This window comes from Triticum dicoccoides, chromosome 2A (assembly GCF_002162155.2).
Source record: "Triticum dicoccoides isolate Atlit2015 ecotype Zavitan chromosome 2A, WEW_v2.0, whole genome shotgun sequence".
Taxonomy (NCBI): domain Eukaryota; kingdom Viridiplantae; phylum Streptophyta; class Magnoliopsida; order Poales; family Poaceae; genus Triticum; species Triticum dicoccoides.
Genome location: NC_041382.1, coordinates 413,435,191 through 413,457,736, shown reverse-complemented (window position 1 = coordinate 413,457,736; position 22,546 = coordinate 413,435,191). Strand labels below are relative to the sequence as shown.

General features: G+C 45.7%; 2 protein-coding genes across 2 annotated transcripts in view; one reads left to right on the top strand and one right to left on the bottom strand.

The window, feature by feature from the left end:
• LOC119354740 (vacuolar protein sorting-associated protein 45 homolog) overlaps positions 1-8,485 on the top strand; it is a 16,387-nt gene extending 7,902 nt beyond the window's left edge. Inside the window, exons 10-13 of the mRNA XM_037621484.1 lie at positions 7,269-7,376; positions 7,451-7,572; positions 7,772-7,903; positions 8,096-8,485. Of these exons, the coding sequence (XP_037477381.1) occupies positions 7,269-7,376; positions 7,451-7,572; positions 7,772-7,903; positions 8,096-8,153 (420 nt within the window). The 3' untranslated portion in view covers positions 8,154-8,485. The remainder of the gene's footprint in view (positions 1-7,268; positions 7,377-7,450; positions 7,573-7,771; positions 7,904-8,095) is intronic.
• A 4,724-nt stretch (positions 8,486-13,209) lies between these two features.
• Positions 13,210-19,201, bottom strand: LOC119354739. Its single transcript, XM_037621483.1, has 3 exons — positions 18,069-19,201; positions 15,864-16,043; positions 13,210-13,648 (listed from the first exon to the last, which is right to left on the bottom strand). The coding sequence occupies exons 1-3, from the start codon at positions 19,071-19,073 to the stop codon at positions 13,379-13,381; spliced, it is 1,455 nt and encodes a 484-aa protein (XP_037477380.1). The 5' UTR covers positions 19,074-19,201; the 3' UTR covers positions 13,210-13,378.
• Positions 19,202-22,546: the final 3,345 nt, after the last annotated feature.

Sequence of the window (22,546 nt, the reverse complement as noted above, 5' to 3'; positions counted from 1 at the left end):
CGTTCAGGAGAATGCGCGTGCTAGCAGGGGACAGGAGGATGGCCGTCCACTCCAAGAATCTGTTCCCGAATCCATACCGCCGCAACACCTCAAAGAGGAAAGGCCATGATAGGGAGTCGAAGGCGTGCGTGAGGTCGAGCTTGAGCATGACTCTCGGAGCTCCCAGTTGGTGCAGCAGCTTGAGTGATTGCTTGACAAGGACGTAGTTGTCGTGCAGGCTCCTTCCCGAGATGAAAGCATTTTGGTTGCGGCTAACCAAGTGGTCCAGTTTGGCCCCGAGGCGGATTGAGAGCACCTTGGCGAAGATTTTGGCCACGAGGTGTATCAGGCAGATCGGCCGGTAGTCGCGTAGCCCATGAGCGTCGGCGTTCTTGGGAAGCAGCGTTAGCAATGCCTGGTTGAGCTTGTAGAACCCCCTTCCTCACAGGTCATATAGTTGCTGGAACACATCGAGGAAATCCTGCCTGATGATGGTCCAGCACGCGCGTAGGAATTCTGCTGTGAACCCGTCGGGGCCCGGCGCCTTGCGAGCGGGGAGACTTTTGACAGCCTCCCAGATCTCCTCCGTGCTGAATGGCGCGTCGAGGTCCGCAAGGTCAGTCGGCTCAATGAGCTGAGACAGGTCCAGGGCGTGCTCTCTGGTGGTTGCCGTACCAAGCAAGGCCTCAAAGTGAGCAAAGGCTGCCTTCGCCATGTCAGTGTGGTCCGTGAGCACTCTGCCGTCCGCGATCAGGCTGTATATGTGGTTCTTCTGCCGACGGAACGAGCACTGTCGGTGGAAGAAACCGGTGCTAGCGTCGCCGTCTTTGAGGTTGGCGATGCGGGAGCGCTGCCGGGCGATCGTGCGCTCCATGGAAGCGAGCCCAAGATAGGATATCTTGAGCTGCTTACGGAGCCAAGCCTCCGGTGGCGAGAGGTTGCGTGATTCCTGGGCGTGGTCGAAACGCGAGATGAGTTCCCGTGAGATCGCAAGTTTGTCCTTGGTATTGCCCGTGGACCTGGAGCTCCAGCTGGTAAGGCGCGCCGCCGTCGCTGGGAGCCGTAGCATGAGCCGGTGGAAGGGATCGGCGTGGTGTGTAGAGCCCCATGCCGTGGTCACCCATCCAGGCGAAGCCAGTACTCCTCAAAGTGAAACCGTGCGTGGGTGAGCAGTCCAGCAGCAACGGGGCGTGGTCTGACACCACAGCCGCGAGGCATCGGAGGTGGCATCCGCTGTGCGCGTCCTCCCAATCAGCGGTGCAGAGCACACGGTCGAGCTGCACGAGAGTCGGCGGTGATTGCTCGCTGGACCATGTATAGCGCCGCCCGTTGAGGTAGATCTCTTTGAGCGCGAGGTCATTGGTGAGACGGCGAAATTTGCCCATCATACGCCGGTTGATGTTGCCTGTGCTTTTGTCGTCGTCGCGGAGGATGAGATTGAAGTCGCCGCAAACCATCCATGGTTCAGGGCACGCGGCTCGGATCTCGCGAAGCTCCTGCAAGAAGGCGACCTTGTCGGCATCTTCCTGGGGTTCGTATACCACCGTAAGCCACCAAGGTGTACCTGTGACCGTGGTCACCTTAGCGGTAATCGCATTGGTGGTGAACATTGGGTCCGTGATGGTCACGGCCCTGCTCTTCCACTCCAGCAAGATGCCGCCCCGCGTGCCATCGGCTGGGAGGTACGTGTAGTCATCGAACTCGGAACCAAGCGCATCCAAGACAATAGCCGAGTAGATCAACTCCATTTTCGTTTCTTGAATGCATACAATGGAGGCCCCGGTGGTGTCCAGCAGCGACCGGATAGCATGTCGCCGAGCCCGCGCGTTCATGCCGCGCACATTCCAGATAGCGATCTTAAGGCCGTGATCTATGGGAACGGGATCGACGGGTAGACGCGCGTATACTGGACTAGCCTTCGCATGCAACGTCGACGCCGCCGGTCGCAGCCGATGCCATGCAGACTGGGATCTCACGGTCAACCAGTGTGGCAATGGCCTTGAGGACCGTCAGGGGTAGCGGTGCCGCGAACATGCCGTCGTAGGCTTTCATCTCAGCGGCAGTGATCTTCTGATCGATCCCTATGATCCCAAGGGTGAGCAGGATTTGCATGTGGGCGCGCCGCTCCGCCGTGGAAGGGGCGCTCGGTTGGCAGGTCATAACTGCAGATCGTCCACGACGAGGGGCGAAGTTGAGGGGTCGGCGTGGTTTCTTTCCCGGGGCCGGCAGGGCGGCGTTGAGGTGTTTCGTGGCGGTGGCCAGAAACTCTCCAAGGGTCCAGGGCCGTGGTGTGGTGCGGCCCCGGGATTGCCGCAACGTAATTGGAGGCGATGCGAAGCGGCTCGGCGTGCGGCCACTTGGGCCTTGGTTTGTCGCGGCCCCAGCGTTTGGAGATAGCTGGTCTTCGGTGGGCAGCAGTGGGGGAGGTGTAGGCGTGGGCCGCTGCAGAATCACCATCGGGCCTGCTGGGCTGCGGGGAGGCGGCCCATCAGCATGGGCGGGAGGGTTGGCGCCGAGGGGGGGCGTTTCCCCGCCCGAGGCAGCGCGTGTGGGGTTGGTGGCGGCGGACTGGTCAGCGGAATCCAGCCCCACCTCTGGCTCGGGTGGGGCGGTATCTCCACTTTGTCCCGACCGGGTCTCTGGCGGTGCAGATCCCTCCTGCGAGGCGACAGGCGCGCAACTGCCAGGGGCCAGATGAATTGCACTTTAATACATCATTGAACCATTTCTTCTATTTCTCTCCCTGCGTCCCATAATATAGGATGTTACTAGAACCGATATATCGGTTGTAATAAACCTTATATTATGGGACGCAGGGTGTACCTTCTTGCTGGCCAATGGACTGAAAGTGCTGATCCATTGTTTGCTCTGGCTACAGCCAATATGATATTGATTGTTTTCTGAATTCTAAATACCAAAGTTGAAGCAGCACAAGGTTGTGGAGGAGCAACTCCACCTTGCTGGTACAAAGTGTTGAAGGAACTACTTCAACGTGATGTGCTCGATATCACTCTAGAGGCGTTAGGCCGATATGGCTGCATGAGTGCAATACTAAAACTCCTAGAATACAAGATCTAAGATCTTAAGATAAGAACATGAAGCTCTTTTAAGTGTAATTGGTACATAGTTTGAGTTACAAACCTAGAGGTGAGGGCTTCTATGTATAGGCTTTGTGAAGCCTTCACATCTCAGCTTCTACTCCTATGTTTTTAAAGCGTCCCTAAGGCGACGCCTAGGCGTCGAAGCGCTCCCCCTCCGCTTTGGAAAATCGACCGCTTTGGGCGCCTAGGCGTCCAAAGCGCCCGCCTAGGCGTCGCCTAGGCGCCAAAGCGCCCCCCCTCCCTAAGGCGGTAAGGCGTCGCCTTAAAAACATAGTTCTACTCATAGCTAGAAGACTCTAGAAAATACTAACTCCGTCCCAAAATGTCTCAAGTTTAGTACTTATTTTGGGACGGAGGGAGTATATTACTTAAAGGTCAAGACATCTCAGCTTCTACTCATAGCTAGAAGACTCTAGAAAATATTACTTAAAGGTCAAGACATCTCAGCTTCTACTTATAGATAGAAGACTCCACTCGGAGGGACTATTACTTAAAGGTTAAGAAAACAAATACAACAACATATGACTGAAGGACCAACTTATCTAAAATGGAGTAGAAATATGTAGAAGTCAATTTGATTTCTGTTTTTTTCTCTCTCTCTCTACTGTTCCTTACAATTATCCCATAGTTCTTTGGAACTTGGCCTTGAGTGCTTGTTCTGGATGGTAGAGAGTCAAGTCTGCAACATTGAGTGTGTTGGATATACCCATCTTGCTTGGAAGATATATCACATAAGCATTATCATTTATCTAATTTAAAATAAGGAATGGGCCATACTTTCTTTGTCCAAGTTTCCCATTGAACACCTAAAGGTAGCCTTTCTTTTCTGAGATGTACTATCATCTTATCACCTTCATAGGAGGAGGATTTCATCCTCCTTTTGCAGCCAGCTAACTGTATGTACTTCTGATTTTGTGCTTCCAAAACACTGCAAATTTCTTTGAATAATCTATTGTAGTTACCAGCAAAGTACAATGCTGATTTTGAGTCCCCCCTTGATGGTAGCTTCACCAGTTCCACCACATGTGTTGGAACTTTAAAGAGAAAATAACTCCTGCTTGGAGTTATTGGAGAACTCAGCAAAAGATAAAGAAAAATCCCATTGTTCCTTTCTTTCCGCACATATGCAACAGACCATATTACCCAAAAACTTCTGCGACATTTCTGTTTGTGGATGTACAGTACTAGAAGATTTTAGTTCAGTGTTGAATTGCGTCCACCAAGTGAGCCAAAATGCAGCAAGAAACTTTCTATCACGATCTGAGACGATTGACCTTGGAAAACCATGAAGTCTGAACAGTGAACACTTCACGGAAGAGTAGTTTTGTTACATGATGAGCATCCGTTGTCTTGTGGCATGGAATTAAATGAACCATTTTAGAGATCTGTTGGCCACCACAAACAGATCAATCCCTCGTCCTGTTCTTGGCAAGCCCAGGACGAAGTCCATACTCCATAGAGATGTCCTCCCATGGAGCAACAGGAACATGCAAAGGCATGTATAACCATGTGTTTTGGACCTAGCCTTTGCAAGTTTCACATATGGGGCACCTTTGGACAAACTCTCCAGCACCTCCTTTTAGTTGTGACCAAAAGTAACGAGCCTCCAGGTTAGCTAATAGTATCGTCGCGTCTAACATGGCCACTAAGATAACTTAAATGGAGCTTTCTGATCAGCTTGTCACATAGGGTGTGTTTGGTAGCTGTTCTCATCCTAGCATGGCCGTTCCCCTTTGAGACATGCTGAGTACATGCAACTGCTGATGTTTGGTTGCTCTGTATGTGCTGAGACATGCTGAGTTGAGACTTTGTTTGGTAGCCTGCATCTGGTTAGATATGCTGGGCTGAGACTCTGTTTGGTGGCCTGTATTTGAGGTAGATGTGGTTACTTCCTCTTAAGGTTGTAAGGATACCACAATAGTTACAAACACATGATAAAGAAAAATTGTGTGCACAATTAAATGGAGTTTTTGGCGCCAATACAACATTCAACCAATATTTGAACTATATGTAAATATGAAAAAAAAACACATTCAACACTTAACTAATAATAGGCATTACAAAAAGGATAGAATAACACAACATAGGATCAATTGTATTAGCGCATCTGAAAATAAGTCTGCCATGTCTGAAATTGATCAAATCTCTGAAATTTATACATATACATACTACTTTACTAGATGTGCTCTATCTCTGAAATTAGCACATCTATGAAACTTGTGTAATAGTGCCATAGTGTCCTACGACTTTGTACAAAATTGTGCTCTGCACAATGGCCGGAAATTCGAGCTAGTACGCACACAGCAAGCACAGACGGCTGGATCCATGCACATATGGCGCCGACGAGCTTGGATGGCGGCGAGCAGACGAGGCGTCGACCTAGGGCAGCGGTGACCTGGGACGGAGGCAGCAACCAGGGCCGGCGAGGGAGAACTTGGATGGGGGTGGCGGCGATGGTCACGGGGCGGCAACCAGGGATCCGGCGAGTGCGCTTTGGTTGGCCATTGTTGCGGGAGAGGGAGAGAGAGTCGAGAGAGTGGCGGCGGTCATGGGGGAATTTTCCGTTTCGGGAGGTAACCCTAGCTAGTGGTGGGTCGTGGGGAGATTTTTTCGGAGCCCCGAGGGAGCATGGCTGAGGAGCTAACGTCCATCTAGGTGTTCGCAAGTGAGCATGGCTGAGGGCCCTTTTTACCATGAGTTGGACATAGCTGAGGAGAGCTCATAAACCCTACCAAACAGTGAAAAGTGGGTTGGATAGGGAACTTTTAAGCTCATGCACCCCCATGCATCCTACCAAACACACCCATAGTCAGCGGCGGACCTAGCCCACTGGGCCAGGGTGGGCCAGCAGTGCTACTGTACATATACATTTATTTTTTTCTTTTATTTTTTGCTTTTCTCCTATGGTATAAAAGCTGTTTCCAAATCTCAGGGTGGGCCTACCTCCGCCACTGCCCATAGTGAACTTCTTGGGATGCACAGACGATCATTCTTGAAGAGATAGTCATCTTGCACCAAATAATCTTCACCTGATGGCTGGCCCCTAATGTGGGGGGAGGCTTATATAGGATCGGACCTTTAGGTGAGATCGTAGGATCAACACCAAAATTTCATATTTAGACAATCCGAAAAATTCTGATATTTTTTGACAACATACCTGCGAGGTATGTTTACAACTCTAAAAAAATCAGCTCCAAACTTGATCTACAGTAAGAGATTCAAAAAAGACAAATGTAACTATGAATAGTGTCAGGCTGGAGTGAACAGTATTTGACACTATTCACAATTTCACATCCGATTTTGTCTTTTTTGGTTCTCTAAGCGTAGTTCGAATTAGAAGCTAAATTTTTTAGAGAATGTACATCAAACACGGATGTGTGTCTACAAAAAAATTCAGAATTTTTGAACATGTTTTGAGTCTTCAAAAAGATTGATCTCACCTAAAGGCAGATCCTATACAAGTCTTCAGTGGAGGTCCAAGTCGGAGCAGAGAAGGGCGGCGATGGAGGGTGTGAGGGGAGCTGGCGGGAGGGGTGGCCGCAGAGGCGTTAGCAGCTGCGGGAGGGGCGACACTGGTGGAGCCTCACGTGTGGCTAGATAAGGTCTAACATGGACAGAATATTCAAACTGCAAAAGCCGAGGGTTGATGTATTGCACCCAAGACCTCTACAATATTAAGTTTCATGTACCGAGTAGAACCTAAAGTCCAACTGATGGAGAAGGTTGGGCAATCCACATATATACTTTAACAGTTTTAGCGATAAGTTCTTATATTTTATATCTTCATTTCACCGTATGAACTCCATTATACAGCAGATCTCTAGAATCGATGGTACACATGGTTCTTCACATTCTAGGAAATATAATTTCTGCAAATCAGACTACGCAATATTCCTTGAAGTGAATTAAACATGATGTTAATTAGGCTTGAATACTATAAATTACCTTTTTACTCATGTTTAATAAACATAATTAATGGGATCTTCATCAGTTGTTTGTTTTGTACTCCCTCCGTTCCAAATTAGATGACTCAACTTTGTACTAAAGAGTAGTACAAAGTTGAGTCATCTAATTTGGAACGGAGGGAGTATATGTTATTTATACTACAGGCAAAAGATGGAAGTAGTCAGTTGTATTTTTATTGGAGGTTTGGGTAAGTCTAATCTGTGTTACTACTTCTCTATGCAGCTTGTTCAATTCCTGCTTAAGCAGGCTGGTGTTGACAAAAGAACAGGTGACTTGTACGGGAACCGTGACCTATTAAATATTGCTCGCAACATGGCTCGTGGACTTAAGGTTGACACAAAAGTTTGTCCCCACAGTTATGTTACATTTCCATAGCTTGTTCCTTATGCGCTTATTGGTTGCAGGGCGTTGAGAACGTATACACCCAACACCAGCCTCTGATCTTCCAAACAATGGAAGGAATTGTCAAGGGGCGATTACGGGATGCTGACTATCCACTTGTTGGCAACCATTTCCAGCAGGGCAGGTTGGTCAAACATGTGCCGTGTTAAGTGTCTGCGAAACTACTTTCTGTAATTCACTAACTTGGTTTATTGATGGACGTGTACAGTCCGTCCTTGAGCACATCCTACAAAATAAAGCTAAATCATTGACAGGGTACACTTTTGCTTTTGTTTAGTTTTCAAAATGCAACGGGCTAATTTAAAGTGATGGCATCCCCACAGGCCTCAAGATGTTGTGATATTCATCGTTGGTGGGACAACTTATGAGGAAGCAAGATCAGTAGCCCTTTATAATGCAGCAAATCCTGGAGTCCGTTTCTTCCTTGGAGGTTCCGTGGTTCTAAATTCGAAGAGGTATGCACTGTTAACCATCAATCTCCTTGCAATGCTCCATAGTGTGATAACTCTATTTGGTGTTAGATATTTCCTTATTTTATTTTTACTTGTAGTGGAATATTTGGATTACAATTTTTGCAGTTGGTTTCCATTAAATTAGATTTAGATGAGAGGGATCATGGCTTGATGATGTTACCGATGACTTTGCAGATTTCTTGAAAACCTGGGGGAGGCACAAAGAATATCAAAGTCAAGCACTCTATTATGAGCATGCTGTTGTCCCCTCCTGCTTGAGGCTTGCGAGAATGTGATAATTGATAGTTTCACTGCATATATTCAGAGAGAATGCAATTTGTGGTAATTTTTGTAATGTATAGCTTTAGCTGTTAGTGCAATACCACAGCGTATCTATAGAGGGCTCAGCTTCTGTACATTTCACATTTGTTGTGATAACTTTTTACTACCCAGTTGACACGGTCAAGTGAAAAAAAATGGCTATACCGAAACCTTTCTTGTCTATTTTGATGGAGTACCACACTGTTGTTGCGGATCCTGGAGATAAGTGTGTTTAATCCCCTAAATTATTAGGTTTGGGACACATTCCCTCCGGCCCTTGTTTAGGGTGGTTGTAATGAGAGTATCATAAATGGTATCATGCATGTCAACTAGATTTTTTGAATGATGTGGCACAATTAAATGAGGAAAGAAAGGATATGGTATCATGATACAATTAATAAGGCAACCTAAGATACTAAGGGCCGGTTTTTTTGCTGGCTTTTTTGGGCTTCCAAAGTAAGCTGCCCCTACCTAGCTTATTCTATAAGCCCTACCAAAATTTTCTTTTTAGAAGCTTACTAGTCAAGTCTTAACTACTAGGCTTCTAAAAAACTAAATTTGGTTGGGCTTTTAGAATAAGCTGAAACCAGTTTATTCTAGAAGCTAGCAAAAGAATTGGCCCTAACTTATGATACTATGCATTACGGATGTAGTATCATATGTATGATAGTATCTGATCTCTTCATTACAACCAGCCTCAGGGGAGATACACATCAGGTTGAATTATTATGTTTAGTTTGGGCCTGACCAATGTTGTGTGCTCTGTGGTTGTGTTGGTGTTAGGGCAATTAGAACGTTGTACATCAAACCGCTCCTAAATATCTGAGCGTTGTCAGGCTCTCCCTCCCCTGTATCTGATCATTCCAGTGGACTGTAGCTCCTCCGGCAACAGCCGCAACCCTTGGATCTCATGTGAGCGGTCTGGATGAAGACTCGCTCCTAAATATTTGAGCGTTGTTAGGCTCTCCCTGTATCTAATCATTCCAGTGGACTGTAGCTCCTCCGGCAACAGCCGCAACCCTTGGATCTCCTGTGAGCGGTCTGGATGAAGACCCAAAGCGATACACTGGCAACTTTAACTGACTAGCTAGAAGACGGACGATCGGCGTCCGACGGCTGATATTCAACCAGTGACTTGAGCCACCTTTCATTGGTCTTCCCCTGTGCTGTCCAAGCACCTTTTACTTTTAGTAGCTTTTCCTGTATTGATAAGCTTGGGATCCCTCCCAGAGAGGCATCGATGTAATCCGGGTTGTAAACCCTAGCTGTCACTGGAGTGATTGGCCTCTACTTTCCTGTTCTTGTAAGAACCCTAGCTAAATTCCTCCGAAATTGAAGTGAGACCCCTCTAAATTTCCTAATGTTCATGTTCGTCAGTGAGTAAGAGTCTGACAATTGGTATCTAGAGCCATCAGTCCTCGGCGACGGGTTAGATCGTGGCATGGGAAGTTCGGTTCGTTGGTGAAATCCTTCCCTTGTTCCGGTTCGGGAGGTGGTGAGCACTAGGCGGCGTAGGCGTCGGTAGACTATTCGAGTGAAGGAAAGGCACGGGCGTGGTTACCAAAGAACTCTTTGGCAGTAAAATCCCACACATCCTTCCTCTCCGGTGCACTAGGGCGGCGGGCGTTGGCGGTGGTGGTAGGATCTGGTAGTGCGGGTGTGGTTGCCACGGGTTGGTTGTAAAATTTAGCCCCCCCTCCCAGATCTGGGTATGTTGGGTGAAAGTACTCTGCTTTCCCTACACACCTCTCATCTGTGGCTTCACCATCGGATTCGGCAGACACAGATGCCCTGGAACTCAAGTCCTTGCATCTGGATGTCTGTCAACTCCAACAACACTGCATAGCTGATAGTGACATGCATGAGTTCATTGAATTCACCCACTCAATAAATCAGAATTTTGCAGATCTGCAGAGCAGTTTCTCCAAGATCCAATCAAGTTTTGATCGATTTTTTGCTGACCAACCCAATTTTGGCAAACGTTCAACAAATGAGATACTACTCGTCACACCTGAAGATTACACATAGCTTGGGAAATTGGGGTTTCTCCTAGACAAGGCAACATCAACTAAACCTTGCATAAAAACCTAGGAGTGGTTACTACGGTGGTACATGACCAAGCTGCTAAAGAGCAACCAACAGATATCCCACAGAAAAACCCTTACAGACATCCTCACTATGGACAGCTTGCTAACACAACTCAACAAGTTCAGAAACTAGAAAATCCAGTGTACTTGTTTGAAGAAGAAGCAGCTGAGCCAAACAACAAGAACTCTAGACAGGAAGCACTAGCCCTCATGAGCATAAAAGAGGCACTGTCTGTGTTAAACCAGCTAAGCTGAACATACCTGAATTTGTAAGCCAAACAATAAGAACTCTAGACACGAAGCACTAGCCCTCATGAGCATAAAAGAGGCATTTTCTGTGTTAAACCAGCTAAGCTCAACATATCTGAATTTGCGAGTGGAGACACGAAACGTTGGATACAAACGATTGAACAGTACTTTGACACTGCCAGGACACCCCTGGAGCAAAGTACTGAATTTGTTGTCTCATATATGAAAGGAACTGCAGTTCAATGGTGAAGAGGGACTGGTTTCAGTGCTCAAACTCTTCCTTGGCACAGATTTTGTAAATACCTAGGTGACAGATTTGCTGAAAGCTCTATTTGTGACAATGTCAAGAATTTTCATGCCTTGGTGCAAACTGGGACAGTGGGCCAATATATTAAGCAATTTGAGTGATCACTCAATTTAATGAGAAGAGACAATCCAAGCTTACCTGATGATTATTACACAAACAGTTTCATTGTTGGTTTATCTGACTACACTCAAGCTCACCAGTGGTGCAACAAGCCCAAAGATCTACAAGATGCTATGTGGACGGCAAGAAGACTGGAACAAGTGCTAATATGAAGAAGCCTCCTTTCACTCCTTTCTTTGTCAGGAGGCAAGTAAATTTTGACATGACAAAAGCTCATGCGGTTCAAACGCCAACACTGCCCTCTAACCAGGCCCTCATACAACAAGCTAGGCAAAAAGGCATATGTTTCAGGTGTAAAGAGCCTTGGGAACCAGCTCCGAGAAGTGTGGAAGCTTAGTCAGAGAAACCAGGTGCAAGCTCTACAAGCTCAAGCAGAAGAACAACCTAGAATTGTCTACATGATTGAGAGTGAAGAGGACCTTGCTGAATTTTAAGCACTACAAGGAGAAGAGGAACTCAAAATCTGTATGCATGCTATGATGGGCATTGCAGCCACTCCAAATACATTCACTATCAACATAAAAATAGGCTCTCAAATTGCTACTGCCATGATTGATAGTGGCAGCACATCCACTTTTCTGTCTCTAGACCTAGCTGACATAATCTCTTGTCCCACAGTAGCAACAAAAAAAATGAAGGTGCAAGTTGCTAATGGTGGAACCCTATGGACACAATTTATGTGCAAATCCTGCCCATACACAATTCAGGGCCACTCCTTTTCTGATGATTCAGAATTCTGCAACTTGAGAGCTATGCCATAATCCTTGGAACTGATTGGCTCAAGAAGTACAACCCTGTGGAAATGAACTTTATTTTACGACCATGAGAATCACTGATATTACTGGGAAACACATCACCTTTCAAGATGAAACAATGCCCTCCAGTATACGAATGACTGAAACTTTTAACTTCACAAGATTAGTGGACCAACCACGGTGGTGTACTGCTGCTGGTTTCTCCCGTGTCTGAGAAAAACAGTGACAAACCATGACAGTGCCCTCCTGAAATTGAATAAATTCCGAAGGAAATGAGGAATTGTTCAAGGAACCTTCAACTGCACCTCCTGCCAGGTTCCGTGATCGTGCAATTCCTTTACTGTGTGATGCAAAAATCATTAACCAAAGGGCATATATAATTCCTCGCCACCAGAAAGATGTCATGGAAGAACTAATCAAGCAGATGTTGTACAGACACATCATACAACACAGTTCTAGTCCTTACTCCTCACCAGCTATTCTTGTTAAGAAAAACGATGGGACACGGAGGCTCTGGAATGATTTCAAGAGATTGAATACCATGACAATTAAGAATAAGTACCTGTTCCTGTCATTGAAGACCTCTTAGATGAATTATATGGGGCCAAATACTTTTCCTAGATAGACCTAAGGAGTGGATATCACCAAATCAGGATGAGACCTGAAGACATTCCTAAGACAACATTTTCAACTTACATGGGCCACTATGAATATCTTGTTATGCCCTTTGGGCTAACAAATGCACCAGCAACGTGATTCCTATATGTGTGATCTAACATCATAACTATGCGCTTTTCTATCAATTGCCCAACAATAATTTGTTTACCCACTGTATGATATGTCTTCGAGAGAGAAGCCTTTAATAAAAACTATGGTCTCCGTGTCTACTTTTATCATATATTAAAAATAAACAATACCTTGCTGCAATTTTATACCTTTTATTTTACTTTTCTTTTTATCTATCTATTACTATCAGAATTAATCCTTGCAAGTAACGAGTTCAAGGGGATTGAAAACCCTCTTGCTCGCGTTGGGTGCAAGTATTTGTTTTTGTGTGTGTAGGTGTTGTTGAAGGGAATTTGCTTGGTTCTCCTGTTGGTTCGATAACCTGGTTCTCAATGAGGGAAATATTTATCTCTACTGTGTTGCATCTCCCCTCTTCGATGAAAATCCCAACACAATTTAGAAGTACCAGCTACCTGAAGATGGCCAGGGGTCCCCTACCTCTCCAACCGCCCGCGTGCGTCACCTACCTTTTCGTCGTGGTCTTCCTTTGCCGTTGTGTGAGTGCAGTGCGTGGGTGGCCATCATGCCCGAGCGGGGCATTGGCGGACAAACATAGAAAATTCGGTGACTAGTGTTAGATTGCCGGCTCTCCTATTACTGTCTAGACGTCAGGATGTGTCCCTGGATGTATTGGATGTAGTAACATCTTACATTAGGGGACGGAGGGAGTACTTTGTGACAATATAGCTAAAAATCCATGTCCCAGTTAAGTCTCAACAACCGATTCAAGAACTCTGTAACAAGTACCGAGCTGTTCTACACAAATCCCAGCAAATTATTCACCATCTCACAAGAAAAATGCATCGCCACTATTGAGCATAACAACATACTGAACATGAATCGCAGTATACAGCTAAAATGTCATACATGTGCCTGGACTGGAGAAGCGTAGTAACATCTGGCGCAATTCCTTGGCCCTGCTTTCAGTCATTAAACGGAAGAACGTTATATTCACTGTCTTTAGTGCTGTTGACCAGCCGAATAACCGTTCCACCAGAGCTACTTCCCATTCGGTTCCTCTCAGCCCTCTGATTTCTACATCTTGGAGGTAATCCAGCACAAGCTCCTCAGATCTCCAGTTTAGTGGCTGATCACATATGCAACCTAGTGGACATGTTTGTACCTGAAATAGGAGTGTATCAGGTTAGTAGCGACTTATTATGCAAAAGGACAAAAAATCAGAAATGTTTTCAGACTGCCTGAGCTCTTCAAGATACGCCACCAACAAAACATACATCAAAACTTTCTGTAAATAAACACAAGAACATGAATGCCTAAATTGCCTTTACAGAAAATAAGCATCGAAGCTTTAGTAGAACACATAGTATGTCCCAACTCCTAGCTCTTAACTGTGTTATGGAGTGACTGGTTCATATCTTGCCTTAAACCCGAGATTGGGCCTGTCATGCAATAACTCACTTAAACATCCACAGCCACACATTTCCAACAGTCTGCCATCTTTATCGTATCGCTCCAGCAGCGCTGGCGAAGCCCAACCCAGAGGTGACGGTATGAAACAGAGGTGTTATCACACCAACTAGCATAACAGAAGTGGCAGATCAGTAAGAACTACCACGTGGTGTTACAACCAACACAGAGGGCAGCATCCAAAAGGCAGTGCTGATTCCCATTGGCAGCAACTCGTATGGTAAATATACCTTTGTGCCCTATAAGGTAAGATTGATTGACGGAGTCAAGAGATGGAGATCTTGGTTTAGCAGCGACTGCCTGTCCTTTTCTTTCGTGAAAGGTATGATCTAGAGTGTGATTCTGATCCTGTGATTGGGTGCTTGGCGTAGAATGAGTGGAGCATACTAGGAATGCCGAATGCTCACTCAGTGAGGGAGCTCTGTTGGAGAAGAGTGGGACTAGAAAGAGGGAATACCCATGTCAGGCCATGTAAGGCCAATAGGCAATGCAACCTACAAGACCCTCAGTGCAACAACTGGGCCAGCTCAAGACGGTGACTTCAATATGTGCGAACTAGGAGAAAGTCCAACAGTGCACAAAACAACTTGTGCAGTTGTATGCTTGTATTTGCATGGCAGTATAGAGCTTAAGGAACGAACCAGAAGAAGTGCTGGCCGGTGCTAATCCATGCATTGCATACATAAGGCAACCAAATCTGAGTTTTAATTCTCCTGCACCATGTCAGTTTGAAGACAAACCACAACCCCACAAGCTTCCCTTGGGCTGGACGTACACGGCATCACGGTTGGCAGGTGGCCAACTGGTGATGCGAGGTGGGTGTGGCGCTGTGATGTGTGTGGCGACGACGATGGTGGCGAGCAGAGCCGGGACACGGCTTGTCCTTCTGATGTCGAAGGTCTGGTGCGCCAATGGGTGTGCCTATGATGGTTTCTGGCTTTGACAGAGAAGTCGGAGCTGCGGGTGACGGGGCCACTGCGGCAACGATGACTCCATGAGGGCGGTTTTCAGTGGACGGTGCTCTCCGGATGTTGCGCTAGACTAGGTCGATGCGAGGCTTGCAACTTTCTCCTGTGAAACTCGTCAGAAAAATCGAAGCTGCCATGTCATCGACGCTTCGGTCGACTGTTTGGCGTTTGTGGCCAGGTCGTCCGCGAGTGCCCCATGTGGGGTTTGTAATCTTGGTTTTCGCCCGGTTTTCCTCTAATTAACCGGGCAACTCTCTTCTTCTTAATCAATGAAAAAGGCAAATCTTTTGCCTCGTTTCAAAAAAAAAATACGAGCTTCAGTGGGAACGGGCTCAGCTCTCCATCTTCATGGCAGACCACAACAGGAAGACGGAAACGTTACGCTTCATTGATGTGGGGCCACCTTCGGCAGAAACCATGTCCTCCAGACCACCACCAGAGCAGCTCGAGGATGGCTGCTTGTCAAGGGGACCGTAGTTGTTATGTGCACAATAGAGATCGTTTAGAACCTTTTGAATTGTTACTTGGGAGTCAAGTACTCAAGTAAGCCCTCCCAGATAAGGGACACCACATCCACACGTACTCCCTCCGTCCGAAAAAGCTTGTCCCAAACTTGTCCCTCAAATGGATGTATCTAGCACTGACTTGGTGCTAGATACATCCATTTTTTCGGACAGAGGGAGTATCAATTATCAATCAAGAAATAAAGACACTTTTATCAATTGGCTGTATCCCACATTCGTGCTCCTACTCCCCTATCCCCTACGCCATGCCACTGGATCATCTTCATTTCAGCTGTCACCTTATCTGTCTCCATGGGAGTATCATTACTAAATTTGGGCACTATCAGATCAAGTTAAGGCATGCCATGAAATGCAAACGCATGCTTTTCTGACTTCCTTAGAAATCACGTATGAGATAAACAATTAAGGAAAGCTTTACCTCCAAACAGGTATGAGGATTTAATGTTAGGATCAGCCTTCTCACACCGGTACATATCCTGAGAACATGGAATAAGCTGGCTCCACAGGCATGTCCATGTGCTATTACACTAATGCTCAATAATGAAATGACTGGGAGCATTGTCATATCCTCCATCAAGTATTGCCTGTTACTTAGGTCCTGCAGATTTCTAAGATGTCACAAAAAAAAGGTTGTACATTGGAATATATAATAGTTGTAAAAGAAGTAGAACACATGGTCTTGTAAAGCACATGGGAAAAGGTTGTTATAAGCTAACAAGTTCACTTTGGATTTCTATTATACAAAACCTGGGCATTGTAAGCCCAGCTCTAAAAAAAACAAAAACAAAACTCAATGCTGATTTTCTATATCAAATCTAAACATTTTTGGCACGGTGGGAGGCATTCAAGGTGTAACCTTGATAGATGTCTTAACTGTTCATGACGCTATCCATTCTCTAGCTAGATTACATGATAAAGGGGTAGTGTTCAAGCTGGATTATGAGAAAGCTTTTGACACTGTCAATTTAGATTTCCTAGATGAGTTGCTCAAAATTAGGGGGTTTGGTTGCAAATGGTTAGGTTGGATCCATAAGTAGCCGTGTTAGTGTAAATTTTCTATTCACGGATGGTCGCGGACATGCGGACGCCGTCTGCTTGCATCCCTATCCATAAGATTACCCGCAAAGGATGTGTTAAACTGAACTATGCCGATAGTGATATCTTTCTTACTGGTAAGAGTCTTAGGCAGGGGGGTTCCCTTTCCCCTCTGCTCTTTAATCTAGTTGTACTGAGGATGCTATCTAGAGCTGCTACTACTGGGCTGATCAGAGGGCTTTGCTAGTCTGTGTGTCCTGGGGGTGTGATTAGCCTCCAATATCCAGATGATACTATCATGTTTGTAGATATAGACCCTGTCTTAGCAACCAATTTGAAATGGGTTCTAATCTGTTTTGAACAGGTCTCAGGGATGAAAATTAACTATGACAAGAGTGAAATGATTCCCCTGAATATGGAACCTCATGAGATAGATAGTTTAGTTGGTATCTTTGGGTGCCCTGTTAGTGCTTCCCAATCAAGTGCCTAGGCGCCTTTGCATTTCGATAAGCTGTCAAGGGAAGACCTTCAACCCATTATTGACAAGATCCTTAAGAGGATAGCTGGCTGAAGACGGAAGCTTTTATCCTATAAAGGGAGAATTATTTTGATCAGAACTTGTTTAGCTAGCATCCCTGTGTACCTTCTCTCATTCTTAAAGTTCCCTAAATGGGCTTATTGATACGATCAATCCCAAATGGCTAACTGCCTATGGAATGACTTTGAAGGCCATAAGAAGATCCACTTAGCCCACTGGCAACTAGTATGTATGAAACAGGAATTTGGAGGTTTAGGTATACCTAACCTGCATAACCTTAACATCTGCCATTTAGGATCTTGGATTAAGAGGTATATGGCTGGTGAGGGAAAGATTTGGAGAAGCATAGTTGATACCTGGTTTTCTTCCCCTAACATTATCTGTAGTGACTTTGTGGGAGCCTCTACTTTCTTGAAGGGGGTCATGTGGGCTGCAAAAGCAGTTAAGTCTGGTTCTAGGTGGGCAGTAGGTGATGGTAAGAATATTAGGTTCTGGGAAGATGCCTGGTTTGGGTCTTCTCCATTAACTGTTCAATACTGGGACCTTTACTGCATTTGTAGAGAGCAGTGCAATACCATACAGCAAGTGTGGGATGGTCATTCTATCAAGCTCTCATTTAGGAGGGTATTTAATGATAAGCTGATGAATCCGTGGTTTGAACTAGATCGTCAAAAGTTATTGTCTTTACAGATGACTGTGACTCTAATTTGGCAATATGAAAGATCTAGGCAGTATTCTTCTAGTAGTTCTTTGTATTCCACCACTAAGTATTGAACAGTGAAGAACAACGAAGATTCAGTGAGCTTTGACTCAGCAAGATACACAAGTGAAAATTTTGCACCAGCTATTCTGGAATGCCATCATCATCTAGATGATTATGTACCACCCCGAACACAAGTGAGAATTTTGCACCAGCTATTGTCAAATGCCACAATCACCCAAATGACATGTTCGTTTCCTTACAAAACCTATGTTTTCTTCCTTATCTATTGACTTTTTAGCATGTTACAAGTGACTGCATAACTCCAAATAAGAGAAGGATGAACTCACCCGCTGATAGTTCAGTGTAAGTCTCAAACTGTTGATGACCTTAAAGTGTCGCAAGAGCCTCATCAAATCGCGATTGTGTTCAATGCCACTTGGTCCATATACAACATAAAAGCTTGTGCCCAGCCATTGAAGACGTCTCATCCTGCCAAACTGAACAGAGACTGGATCATAAGCATCACCCCACTCAAGCGACGCCAGCCGAGGGGTTGAGATGGTGGCAACCGGTTGACTTGGATTAGGGGCATTAGCAAAGCTGTAGAAGACAGTTAACTCTTTGAGTGCCGGCGCCACAACAGTGAGGCGCTGCAGGCCACGCAATTTCCTGAGCTTTATTGTCATTAGAGACTCCGAATGTATGGTGAAATTGTCCAGGCCCCGGGCATCGCAGAGAGTGAGTTCTCGCAAGGCCGGGCACCGCGGAGAGGAGAGGGCGTCCCCGAGCTGGCACGGACCGTGTAGCCGGAAGTGAACAAGGCAGAGACTGGTGAGCCGGGTGAATACCCCTGTAGGCGGCGCCGCGAGGCCGAGAAACCCCAGGTGGAGCGAGAGCAAGGTGGCGTTCTTGAAGCAGGGCAGCTCAAAGGCCCCTCTTTCTCCGGCCTCGTCCCGCCCACCATTCTGCTGCACCTTGTTGTCGAAGAACAGATCGCCGGAGAGGCGGCGTGAAGCAATTGGGAGCCAGGCCGCCATGGATTCGGCAGGGGCGTCCTGGACGAAGACAACGAGGTGATGGAGGGTCGGCGCTTCATGGGCGGCGAGGGCGGGGGCTATAAGGTGGGGGGCGGTGTATCCGGGGAAGTAGACGTGCGGGAGAAGGGCCCAGAGGCGGCGCCAGCGGCGGGAGAGGAGACTGGTTCGGGCGGCGGTGGGGGAATCGCGGAGCGTGTGAAGGATGTGGAGAACCAAGTCATCGGGCAGCGCGCTGAGGAGGTCGTCGGTGCCGCCGCCGGCGGCGGCGGAGAGCCTGGTTCGCTTGGCGGCGGTTTTGCCGTCGCCGTGCTCCATGGAGGAGGGATCTGTCTCACATGTCTCGCTGTACTCTTGGGAGTTGGGAGTATGGACGGCTATCAGGATCTGCTAACTGGACAATGGTTAGAACAGCAGATTCAGAAGAAAAAATGGAAAGTGGTGGACTCCCGTACATGATTATCAGGATCTGCTAGGGTTTATACTGATCGAAAGAGATCAATATTTTTGAAGATACAAAACATTGTTCAAAAATTCTGAGAAAAACTGGAGACACACATCCATGTTTGATTTACAAGCTCAAAAAGTATCAGCTCCTAATTCAACTACACTGAGAACCAAAAAAGATAAAATCAGATGTGAATGGTGTCAAATACTATTCACCCAAAGGTGTCACTATTCATAGTTGGATTTGTTTTTTCGAATCTCTAACTGAGATCGAGTTTCGAGCTAAGTTTTTTTTAGCTGTAGACATACCTTGCAGGTTGTTATAATTTTTTTTTAAGAATTTTTTGGAGTCTAAATATGAAAGTTTGATGTTGATCTTACGATCTCATGTAAAGGCTAATACTATAATAGTCTCACCCAGTTACTCCAAGATAAATGTATCTTCTTATCGGGATCCCGGGCTATTATATTTTAACATTATGAAAAAAAGCAAAACATAAGATTAAAAATAAAAAAGGCTATGAAGCTCTTGTCGGAATTCAAACAGGGACACATGTAGACCATCTTTGGTTGTTGGATGTGCGATTGAGAGTTGCAGTCACCGTAACAGCTCGACGAAGCGATATGTTGTCGTTAGAAGCAGATCTGATGGCAGGAATGAGTCCGAGATGATGAGAACAATAAATTTGTTACGTTTCTTCAGTTAAACATAGCTAAGTGACGAATTCGCCAAACATCACCAGGAATGGGGCCTGACAATGCCCCCTTCTTGAGCTCAGACTTCCTCACTCGGCTGATATCCTGAAAAAGCCTTATGAATGAAGTAGAATCTTCCCAAATGGCATGTTCTTCTAATAAGTTCTTCCATTTGATCAACCATTGCACTATAGAAATGTCGATGTTACCTTGAACTAAGCGGGTATGTTCTTCCATGACCAACATCTTGGACTCGGCGGCGATGTTATCCTCCCGGGGGCGTCATCGTGGAGCTTGGGTGTCATTGGCCATGGAGTGGCATCATCTTCAACTTCTCATGTGCTCATACTCGGCTTCCTCACTATTTTGTATTGTTTGGTCATTGCATTTTAACTATAAAATGAGGTGAAAGGTTGTTTCAAAATGTTACCCTAAACCCTAGGAATGAGCTTGCGTTGTAGTAAGGCTTCAAGTTCGATAAGAATTGTTCCATCAAGCTTGAGCAATGGTAAGGAACTACTGCAGGCCCCAGGTGCTACTTGAGCTAACAAACATGGAACGTATCATGTAATTTGCACCCTTGTGGTGGCAGTAACTTGTAAGAGACTGCTCCCACTTTAGAAAGAACTCTGAAAGGACCATAGTATTTGGTGTGCAACTTTAAGTATTTTGTAATACTCACAGAAGTATACATGTGATGGCCTGCAAGTGCACATGGCGATGCGGCAATTTCATAGTAAGCAAGGTTTGTTGATCCCGCAGGGAGCGAAAAGGAAGACATTACTATCCCCGCAACTGCATTGTCAGTTACGCAATTACGCTTACACCCAAACTAGAGTTTGAAAATATTTCAATAAAGTTGGTTGCTAGGAAAGCGATAAAATGCGACAATTAAACTAGTACTAGAACGAACGAAAATTAAATATTAAACTAAACAGAGAAAATAAACAACAGAGAAATATATGATGTTTTCGATGAAAACGTTGGTATCTAGGTACATCCCCATTAGGCTTTGGCGCTGATTGGGGTTAAGCTTTTTGACTATTAGCGCATACGACTAAGTCTATACCTTGTATTATGGGATATAACAATTGATTAATGGTGGATGGCCCCCCGCATAACATTGTCCGTCAAGCAGCGTCACATTAAGATAACTCAATCATCCTACTGCTCGTCTCATATCAGTGGCGGATAATGAAAAGACATTAATTTCACAATGACCGGACCGAAGACAATAAGTTCTATCGACAACCGTGATCCCTAGAATAATTGTGTTTCCCTCAAGATATAAACGCATGTCTCCTAAAGATCTCTCGATTTGCACAACTATCTATTAAATTCATGTGTGACTTAGGGAGTTGAACGCCTCAAACTACACCGATGGATCGGACATCTCCAGTCACTAAATTACCGTAAGCATAAATAATAACATGAAAAGGACACACATAAATAGATAACGCATATCAAATAACTGCTTACTAGCCGACCGACACATAGCCAACAATTAATAAAATAACATGGAATTGAAGAACCGGTGGTTGAGGTTCATCGAATTGAAGCAACCACCTGGCTTGTGCGGATCTTTTATACGGTTGGCACTATATCGTACATGTCACCATATAAAGTCCAGATTTTTGCAAAAGTAACACACAAAAAAGCAACATATGTTGCTATGAAGAATTATTGGTAAAGGAGCTTTGAAGGTAAATAACAAAAAGTAGAAGGCAAATGATCGGTTAGAAAGTACTCTGTCAATCTCAGACGTCGAATATAAGCAAAATGGGAGTATTTTTGCCCTGTTACGAGTGGTTGTATGACCGGGAGTGGTCGTACCCTATGCCATTTTACGGTCTATAAATTCATCGCCAGTGTTGTCCTTCGGTACGAGCGCACGCCATCCTGGAAAAGTGTATTTTTTATTAGTCGGTTCCAACTTTGGGTACGAGCAACGGTACGAGTACAAGCGCTCGTACCGAGCACCGTCGATCGTCCTGGAGAGATGCTCCTGTGAGGCTGCCAGATGGTACATGATACGTCTCAAACATATCTATAATTTATGAAGTATTCATGCTGTTATGTTATCATTCTTGGGTGTTTTACAATCATTTTATAGCAACTTTATATATATTTTGGAACTAACCTATTGACCCAACGCCTAGTGCCCGTTGCTGTTTTTTGCTTGTTTTTTACATCACAGGAAATCAATATCAAACGGAGTCCAAACACCGGGAAACTTTTTAGAGAATTTTTTATAGACCAGAACACCCAGGATGGGCCAGAGCAGCACCTGGGGGTGCCCCAAGGGGGGCACAATCCACCAGGGTGTGCCTGGGGGCCCAGGCGCGCCCAGGTGGGTTGTGCCCACCTCGGTGGCATCCCGCACCCCCTCTTTACCCTATAAATTTGAATATTCCGAAAACTCTCGGGGTTAACCTAGATCAGAAGTTCCGGCGCCGCAAGGCTCTGTAGCCACCGAAAACCAATCTAGACCCATTCCGGCACTCTGCCGGAGGGGGAAAATCATCACCGGTGGTCATCTTCATCATCCCGACGGCCAACATGATGAGGAGGGAGTAGTCCACCCTCGGGGCTGAGGGTTTGTACCTGTAGCTATGTGTTTAATCTCTATCTCTCTCGTGTTCTTGAGA

Bases quoted from the DNA above. Each gene is read 5' to 3' on its own strand.
- LOC119354739 (XM_037621483.1), bottom strand. From the start codon at position 19,073: ATGGAGCACGGCGACGGCAAAACCGCCGCCAAGCGAACCAGGCTCTCC. The intron at 16,044-18,068 runs GTGAGTTCATCC...AGAAATCTGCAG, and splicing joins TTACACTGAACTATCAGCGG to GACCTAAGTAACAGGCAATA. The intron at 13,649-15,863 runs GTAAAGCTTTCC...CTCCTATTTCAG, and splicing joins ATCCTCATACCTGTTTGGAG to GTACAAACATGTCCACTAGG.